At 38.1% G+C, this 10,000-nt stretch overlaps 1 protein-coding gene across 2 annotated transcripts in view; it reads left to right on the top strand.

Annotated features, from left to right (window-relative positions):
• Positions 1 to 9,742, top strand: part of setd7 (SET domain containing 7, histone lysine methyltransferase) — a 15,724-nt gene extending 5,982 nt beyond the window's left edge. Inside the window, exons 5-8 of one of the 2 annotated variants that reach the window (XM_080035146.1) lie at positions 66 to 147; positions 1,256 to 1,373; positions 4,367 to 4,524; positions 9,279 to 9,742. In XM_080035146.1, the coding sequence (XP_079891272.1) occupies positions 66 to 147; positions 1,256 to 1,373; positions 4,367 to 4,524; positions 9,279 to 9,474 (554 nt within the window). In that variant the 3' untranslated portion in view covers positions 9,475 to 9,742. Of the gene's footprint in view, positions 1 to 65; positions 148 to 1,255; positions 1,374 to 4,366; positions 4,525 to 9,278 lie in introns of those variants that run through there. The other variant, XM_080035147.1, reaches the window with a different exon arrangement.
• Positions 9,743 to 10,000: the final 258 nt, after the last annotated feature.

Genomic DNA, 10,000 nt, shown 5'->3' with positions numbered 1-10,000 from the left:
ATTTACCAATTGTTAGATTATTATTTATTTGTTTGTATTAATTTTTTGTAATTCTTGCTTTTCAGGTGCTGTTTACTCCTATGATAAGTCTACGTCGACCTGCATCGGCACACACACTCTGCTGCCTGAACCATATGAGAGCCAGAGGTGAGACACACACACACACACACACACACACACACACACACACACACACACACACACACACACAGAGACACACACACGCACGTACACACACACACACACACAGACACAGAGACACACAGAGACACTGGCCGTGTCTGAACTGCCATACTAACGTCCTACTCATACTCATTTTGACTTCAATTTGAGTATGTGACGGTTGGGTATGCGAGTTTGGGTATGTGAGAAATTCCCGGATGAGTACTAACTTCCGGGAAGATTTTGGGTATGAATCGATTGTATACTTTTCCTACTCAACCGCCCCATAATGCACTGGGTCAATTCTACCCGCCCAGGAAAATGAAATATTTTCGAGCAAGTTGCTAGGCAACAACATTGTTTGGGGTTCCGCGATCTGACAACTGTACGTGCAGTCATTCATAAACTCTTACAATAGATAAGAGATGAAGATAAATACCTAACAACATTAGAGTCACTAAGTGAAATGAGTGTTGTGAGTCTGATAGTGGAGAGAGATTAGAACAGATCGCTGTTCCACACACCGCGGCTCGTCCAGCTCAACTCACAGACAGCTGAGTGCTGATGAGCCGGACAGAGAGCGTCGGAGGGATCCTCCGCCTCAAAACATCATTATTATAAAACAAGAGGTCTAAAACACAGATGATGAACACAGGACTGTAAAAATCTAGTTCAATATCTAACCTGTAGAGGGCGGTTATAAGCTTAACAGTGTCTAAACTGCCTGAATCTTATAAGAAGAAGAAGAAATTCTTCATTGCTTGAGTATACTTCAACTGAGAACGTTTAGACGCAGCTCGCATACACAATCGATCTTTGAGTAGAGAGTATGCATGAGTATGTAGGATGTAGGACGCTAGTATGGCAGTTCAGACACGGCCACTCACTCACTCACTCACTCACTCACTCACTCACTCACTCACTCACTCACTCACTCACTCACTCACTCACTCACTCACTCACTCACACACACACATACACAGAGACACACACACTCACTCACTCACTCTCACACTCACTCACTCACTCACTCTCACTCACTCACACACTGCCCTTAATAAAGCCTATTGTGTGTGTTTTGTGTATGTGTCAGGGTGTTTGTGAGCGACTCCCTGATCAAAGGAGCGGGACAGGGACTGTTTGCTAAGACTGATGCTCACACCAACACTGTGATGGCCTTTTATAACGGAGTCCGCATCACACACACCGAGGTAAAAAGACTTATGAAGTATAGAAAGAGATCAGTAGGGGAGACCGGGGTAAGTAGGCACACTTTTTACTCTAGTGAGAATTGCTCATCACCTAAACATCTTTCAATAGTCATTCCTACATTAAATTGAAGCTTAAGGTGTTGGCTTGAAATGTGTACCCCTCACTTTTTCTAACTTATTGTAATAAAGAAGAAATTAATCGTCAAAGACACCCTTACACATTGTGACAACCAACCCCATCAAGGGGTCGGTATTTTCAATTTGACATGAAAAACACAAACAGTCCTCTCACCTCAAATGCAGCAGTCTAAACATCCGTAATGCAGACTCAATCAACTCATTCAAAAGCCAACTCAAAACTCACCTCTTCAAGAAAGCATATGACCCCTGACCCACCCCCCACCACACCCGACCATTCCAAACCTCTTTTTGAATCTGTATCTTGTTTTTCCATTGTTTTAGTTTTTTTTTTGTTTTTCTTATGTAGGCCTATTGTATATTCTATGTGATGTAAAGCGTCTTTGAGAGCCCTCCAAAAAAGCGCTATATAAATCCTATCAATTATTATTATTATTATTATTATTATTATTATTATTATTATTATTATTATTATTATTATTATTATTATTATTATTATTATTATTATTAACTCCAAGGAAGACTATGTAGGTGACCTCTGATCCCAGTTGTGGATATTTACATACCAAAATTTCACAGACGGCGCCTTCTGGTTCCGAGATATGATTGTGACAACCAACCCGTGTGACAATTTACCCCGTTCTCCCCTATACAGTAAAACTACATTGAAAAATTTAATTAATTTTTTTGCACATTTTTTATTTTATTTTATTGAAGGTGCTGGCAGTAATAAAAGCTTATTTTTTTATATAAATATACAGGTGATACTCATATTATTAGAATATCATGGAAAATGAATTGGAATTGAGGCAAGAATTCATTCAAAAAGAGGCCCAAAGCAAGTACTGAGTACATATGGATGATTATACTTTACAGATGGCCGACATGTCTGTATTTAAAATCCCTTCTTTATTGATTTCATGCAATATTAAAATTTTCTGAGATTTTGAACTTGCGGTTTTAATAAGCTGTACGCCATAATAATCAAAATTATAACAAATAAAGGCTTGAAATATCTCACTTTGCATGTAATGAGTCTATATAATATTTCAGTTTCACCTTTTAAGTTGAATTACTGAAATAAATGAACTTTTGCATGATATTCTAATTTTACGAGTTTCACCTGTACATCACATAATTTGTTGTCTTCGGTATTATTTATGTGTAAGGTTTAACTTCTAATTAAAAGAGCAAAAGATTTACAAAAATGCACCAAATTTAAATGAATTTCCAGTTATTCAAACTGTTTCTATACACAAGTTAAAAAGTAAAGAGAATTCCAAAGAGAGAAAGAATTTAAAGATTTGCTAAGATGCAGAGACCAATACACAATACACCTTTGGGGCGACTGTGGCTCAGTTGGCAGAGCGGGTCGGCTGATGATCAAAGGGTTGGAGGTTCGATCCCCGCCCTGCCACCTGTGTCGCAGTTGTTGTGTCCTTGGGAAAGACACTTCACCCACCTTGCCTCGTGTGAATGTCGATAGTTAGTCTGCTATCGGTGTATGAATGTGTGTGTGAATGGTAACGTGGGAATGGGAACAGGTCTCCCTTGAAAAAGAGTCTTCGGTCTCAATGGGATTTACCTGTATAAATAAAGGTTAAAAAAAAAAAAAAAAAAAAAAAAAAAAAAATACAGTGATGGCCTTTTATAACGGAGTCCGCATCACACACACCGAGGTAAAAGACTTACACTAGAAATACATAATTATATTTTAAAACTACATGAAAAGTTATTATTTAAAGCTGCAGTGTGTAGAATTTTGGGTTTTATTTCCTAGCAGATTTTGTAGAAAGTAATTATAATATCCATAAGTACATTTAATTTAGTGCATAATAGCTGACATTTTTTTTTTTTATTATTATTTTTTCCTTAGAAAGGGTCTCATATATGTCCATATTTCTGCATATTTTGGACCAAGGCCTTGTCACCGCCATCTTGAAAGTGTCATAGTTGGAATGTCATCAGGTGCATTGTTTAACATTTAGAATTGTTCTTGTCCTTGAAGGCCACTGTAGCTTCTGTTATTATTCTAAAGGGGTGGGGTTACCCAGGGAGCGTTGCATTCTAGAACTTTGTAGAACTTTCTTGATGATGTCATATTACACACTGCACCTTTAAAATCAATTCTATTATTTTTTTTCCGCCATGTATCTAGTTATGTATCTATCACTATTTGTCACAATCAGTGAATATCTCCTCATGATCCCGCTACCTGTCTGTACTGTGTGCACTGAAAAATACACAGCCTAGGCTCTGTAAATGTGAATGTTGCTAATTATGGTGGGCCCCCTTTGTTAACATACCACTTATCTAGTTATTATATATCTATTTGTCTGTCATTTTTATTTTTTTATAATCTTAATTCTATTTTTTTTTATATTTCTCCATACAGGTATTTTTTTCTATAAAAATAAAATAAAAGTGAATTATTTTGACAAATTGAGCTGTATTATGTACTGATATTTTGGGGCGACTGTGGCTCAGTTGGTAGAGCGGGTCAGCCGATGATCAAAGGGTTGGAGGTTTGATCCCCGCCCTGCCACCTGTGTCATAGTTGTTGTGTCCTTGGGCAAGACACTTCACCCACCTTGCCTCGTGTGAATGTCGATAGTTAGCCTGCTATCGGTGTATGAATGTGTGTGTGAATGGTAACGTGTAAATGGGAACAGGTCTCCCTTGTAAAAGAGTCTTCGGACTCAATGGGATATACCTGTATAAATAAAGGTTAAGAAGATCCCAATAAAAATTAAAAATATAAGAAAATATAAAAGAATATCTAAACAATATTTAGATTAATTTAAAAAATATTAAATAATTAAATAAATGATTGCTTATTTGTATTTGTCTTTTAGGTGGACAGCAGAGACTGGTCTATGAATGGAAACACTATTTCACTAGACGAGGACACAGTGATCGACGTCCCGGCTCCATTCGACCAGACAGACAGATACTGCGCCTCCCTGGCACACAAGGGGAACCACTCCTTCACCCCCAACTGCAAATATGAGCCGTGAGTTACACCCTCTGTGTGTGTGTGTGTGTGTGTGTGTGTGTGTGTGTGTGTGTGTGTGTGTGTGTGTGTGTGTGTGTGTGTGTGTGTGTGTGTGTGTGTGTGTGTGTGTGTGTGTGTGTGTGTGTGTGTGTGTGTGTGTGTGTGTGTGTGTGTGTGTGTGTGTGTGTGTGTGTGTGTGTGTGTGTGTGTGTGTGTGTGTGTGTTAATATAAGGTTTAACGGGACCCACCCCCTTTATCACAACTCGAGGATGTAACACTTGCCAACTTAGGAAAAAAGGGCAATGTATCTAAATATTACAATATCTTAGTTGCACATAGTACTGAATCAACTCTAGATAAATTAAACGCTTGGAAAATAAGACACAAAAGAGGAGATAGGGGTGTGTGTGTGTGTGTGTGTGTGTGTGTGTGTGTGTAAATTGTAGTTGACAGGACAATTTTTTTTATTTTTTTTATGAAATCTCCCCAAGTCATTCCCCTCTCTGCCCCATTTCATCTCTGTCTGTCCACACTGTCAATAAAGCAATAAAAAAAAAGCTAAAAATATACCTTAAAAAAAATCCTTGTGTTCATTTCTTTGCTTAGTGCAGGCATGTCCATCCTCGTTTTTGTATGTTGGTAAATAAATAAATAAATATAGATAATTGAGCCTTATGTTTATAAACAAGCTGACCTCTTTTAAAGACCTACTTCACCGGTTTGAATATGAAGGTGTATTGAATTCTGAGATCCTATGTAGTATAAATGTGCAAAAAATGTGCAAAAAAAAAAGGCAGAAAGAGTGTTTTTTTTAACCCTATATTTCTCTTTCTCGTGACATCACAGAAAGAGAAATATAGGGTTAAAAAAAAACACTCTTTCTGCCTTTTCTCAGGCTAGGATGAACCGATTTCAATTTTTTTCGCACATTTATACTACATAGGATCTCAGAATTCAATACACCTTCATATTCAAACCGGTGAAGTAGGGCCTTTAAGCTACTTACATTTTGTGAAAAATAGGGTCAAATCTCATGGGAAACATCATGAAAAGTCAAAAAAAAAAAAAAAAAAAAAAAAGTGTCTTACTGTTTATTATCATGACATGAAATCCTTGCGTGTGTATTTACTTTTAACAGGTATGTCCATCCCCGTTTCGGACCACTCAAATGTGTCAAAACCATCCGTGATAATTGTATTTTATTTATTTATTTGTCATTAATGAACCTTTTTTTCATTTGTACGGTTGAGTAAGTTAAGTTATCTTTATTTGTCAGTTGTACACGAGGCACATTGAAATTTGTCTTTTCGCATATCCCCTCTCAAGTTACCACACTTCGGAGGGGGTCAGAGCGCAGGGTCAGCCGCAGTACAGCGCCCCTGGAGCAGTTTGGGGTTAAGTGTCTTGCTCAAGGACACAATGGTAGAGATCGTGGGGCACCGTAGACGCAATACCAGCCTCTGCTAGTTTTACAACTAACACCCTCCTGTCCGGTGCCGGGGATCGAACCAGCGACCTCATGGTTACTGGTCGGCCACCTTTTCCTCTAGGCCATCCTACCACCCTACCATTAATTAATTTAATATTTTTTTGTATCCATCTCAATCTACTGTCACCTACTAACTGGAGTCTGCCTCCATGACACTTATGAATTGTGAGATCCTGTAACTTGAAATAAAAACCATCTATATGAATTAACTCAAATTTTTTCTAGTGTTTTAAAACATTTTCATAAAAATCCTCATATTTTATGGCTTTTCCAATGACAAATATCTGTGTGTTTTTCTGTTCTTTTAACAGATATGTCCATCCCCGTTCCTGTATCCTGAAACAAAAATATATAAAAAAATAATAAAAAATAAAAAAATAACCTTAAAGAGGACCTATGATGCTTTTTGACTTTTATGACCTATAAACGTTGTTATGATGATTCATAGTCATGCTTAACCATACTAAATTATCAAATAATTACTTACATGCATTTCGACGTATTCCCTGCTGACCGTCTGGGGTGTCTGTGCAGAGCACTAAACACTATTCTAGCCAGTCGAGAAGTCACGTCTTCAAAGCGGTCTACCCTTTCATAATTTGTGACGTCGCATAAAAATTTGTGACGTGACCACGCGGATGTTTCCATGTATGGTAATGCTGTCACTTCCCTGTTCGCGTCTGCCTCGCGCCCTTATAGGTCCATGCTCGCGCTTCCCGCCACTGAAAGTGTTCCGGAAGGAAGGTAACCAATCACAACGGAGTGGGGTTTGCAGGAGGGGGGGAGGGTAGCGGAGATGGCCGATGCACAGGCGGAGGGAGCGGAGATGGCCGAAGCATACACACTCAAGTGTTGACAGGACGTGCTGGATCGCCAAAATAAGAGAAAGAGCTTCCCGAAAATCTACATAGTTTTTTGTGATGTGATTCGTGTCAGGTTGCTCTATAGCAGTGTAAAACAAGAAATTAAGACCAGAAAAGTAGTAGGGGAAGGTGGGGTGATTTGTGCAACTTTTTACTCAAAGTGATTTTAAAGTGAGGCCTTGACAGTTATGTCTCCAACTCAAATATGTACATATATTTCAGGATGTTGTGCATCCCTGGCAATAAAAACTTTGGATCTGGAATAAACTGTTTAAGAAATATAGCTTTCGGAAAAAAAGTTGTCTTGTCGCACAAATCACCCCACGAAGTCACCATCATCATCTTTCTGGCCATCTGAACTCTCATCAGTGGTGTCGTTAAGTGGAATTGAGATGTCACTCTCTTCTGAGCTACTGTAGACAATCACTTTCTTTTGGTGACCAGCGTATACAGCCATGCCACTGGCACAACTCTCAGAAATGTACTTTGCACTAGTTGCTCCGTGCTTGTGGAACCAACTGCCACCTGACAAATGTGATTCCCCCTACATTTCTGCCTTTAAATCAAGGCTCAAAACCCATATGTACACCCTGGTGTTTCCTCCCCATTAACCTCTGCACTACTTACTTACCTCTGCACTACTATCTGTGTTTATGTGGATGTATGGGCTTTACGTCTTTTATTTTGGTTATTGTTATTTTACCTTCATTGTTTACCTACTGAATGCACTATGTACAGCACTTTGGACAGTGCAAACTGTCATAAATGTGCTTTTATAAATACATTTTACTTACTTACTTACTTATAACTCACCCAGGCCCTTGCGCACAAATCACCCCATCCCCAGAATTTTGGATAATAGGCATGATGCAGCAATTTAGGGTTGACATTGTGCTAATTATATAGACTCAAAGTGTAGCATACCAAAGCACTAAAACATGTGTCAAATGTTTTCAAACGTGTCTATAATTGTTCAGACACAATAATCAAAAAACCTTGATCATGGAAATTTTACTTTGAAAGGCAAAACACAGTTTTTTGAGCTTAAATGTGCTTATATCTTATTCCTTGTGTCTCCCTTCTTTACAGGATGAGTCAAATGGATGGCTCTTCTTAAATATGTGGTCACATTTCCAATTTCTTCCACGGTTTTCTAGAAACAATGGGTTTTGCAACTTCCAAAATGCACAAATCACCCCACCTTCCCCTATAATAGGTCCTCTTTAAAATAAAAAAATCTAAAAAAATTATTTGTTTGATGTGTGCAAATAGAGCAATATATAAGAAATGTAAATAAAAATAATTTGTGTTTTTCTGTTCTTTTAAAGCGGATACGAGTAACATTTAAATATCTTTTAAACAGCCTCATGTTTCCTCTGATAATCATAAATTACCTTTAACAGCAAACGAGACCATCAGTGCAAAGAAAGACGTTTTTATATAGTTTTTATTACTGCTTTTGGTCTGGTCGCACACCCAGTCCGATTTTCGGTTCGCTCGTGCAGGCTCTATGGTCACATATCCGTATTGGTTGCAGATTTCAGTGTGGCGCTGCAACGCGATTTGAGAAGCCTATCCCTCCAGGTGAGGGAAGGGGAGCGGGAGCCTTGTTTGAGACAGTTATTTGTCGTCATAAATGACTGATAACGGGGCTGAACCATCAAAGAAAAAAAAGAGAATGCAATGAAGAAAAGCGAAAAGGGAGAGTGAGTGATAGGCGGGCGGGAGGACGTTGCCAAGCAACGTGTATACAATTTCACGAGAGCGAAACTAGACTGCTAAATGAATGAGCGGTTGGTACTAACACAAAGTTTGCTTTGCTTCACCATCATCAGATAACCATTATCTGAAATAGTCATTATTTACATCAACAACACAAACACATTACCTCATCGTGATCCATAGTCTACTAACTGCCGTCTCTCATTCATTCGCTTTCTGTGAGGACACAGCTCCGTGAGAGAGAGAGTAGTTAGGTGACGCTGCTGAATCAACTCATTGCAAGCAGGTGTGTGTACTGACTGGCATTAGTTGATGCAGTGTCAAAACCACTCTCACGGAGCCGAAAAGAGTCCTCACACTTTCAACACACGAACATGCACTATATTGCGCCCTTCTCAGTCCACGCTCACGCGCCTGGCACGAGCATTTGCGACAGCGGGCGTCGTAAAAATACTACCGCTTTTGTCCAAAGGGGACGCCAACGTGCCATCTTACTCGTAGTGCCTTTAACAGATATGTCCATCCCCGTATCCTGTATCCTGAAACAAAAATATATAAAAAAAATAAAAAATTAAAAAATAACCTTACAATTTAAAAAATGTAAAACTTTATTTGTTTGATATGTGCAAATAGAGCATTATAATATATATATATTTTTTTAAAAAAATATTTGTGTGTATTTCTTCACTTTTACCAGATATTTCCATCCCCGTTTCGGACAACTCAAATGTGTCAAAACCATCCGTGCGGTGCAGAAGGGGGAGGAGCTAACTGTCGCCTACGGTTACGACCACACGCCGACCGGGCAGAGCGGACCGGAGGCGCCCGATTGGTACAAACAAGCACTGGACGAACATCAGCGCACCAATCAGAAGAGAGGGATCAATTATTAATTAAAAAAAATATATAATAAAAATACGTTGGGATAATTTTATTATGATTTTATGGTGGTAACAGTTTTTACATCTTATGTCAAAAAAAATTGATGATGGATACACTTTTTTTTTCCTATTTTAAAAATGAAAAGCACTATTTAAAGGTCTTAAAAAGGCGTTTTAAACATACTTTTAAGAAGGAAATGAACAACATATGAACAAGCACTTGGAGGAACATCAACGGACCAATCAGAAGACAGAGATTGATCATCAATAATAAAAAAAATTGAAAACAAGACATTTTGCATCAAGTTTCCATGATTTATAGGTTTTACTGAACATATTTCGGATACAGACTTTATTCAGGTCTTGACAAATTCATTTTCAGCATGTTTTTGAGAAGAAAATGTATCATAAATCAGACAATTAACAACATATGAACAAATCCTTCTGTAACAGAGATCCACAATTGATAAAAAAAATAGATAAAAAGACATTTGGTTTCACGTTTTTATGAATAATCAGTTTTTTCTGATTGCTTAGC

Source organism: Ammodytes marinus (genome assembly GCF_949987685.1).
Source record: "Ammodytes marinus genome assembly, chromosome: 10".
Classification (NCBI taxonomy): Eukaryota; Metazoa; Chordata; class Actinopteri; order Uranoscopiformes; family Ammodytidae; genus Ammodytes; species Ammodytes marinus.
Note: the sequence above shows the minus strand (reverse complement) of the source record. Positions and strands in the feature narration are given on the sequence as shown.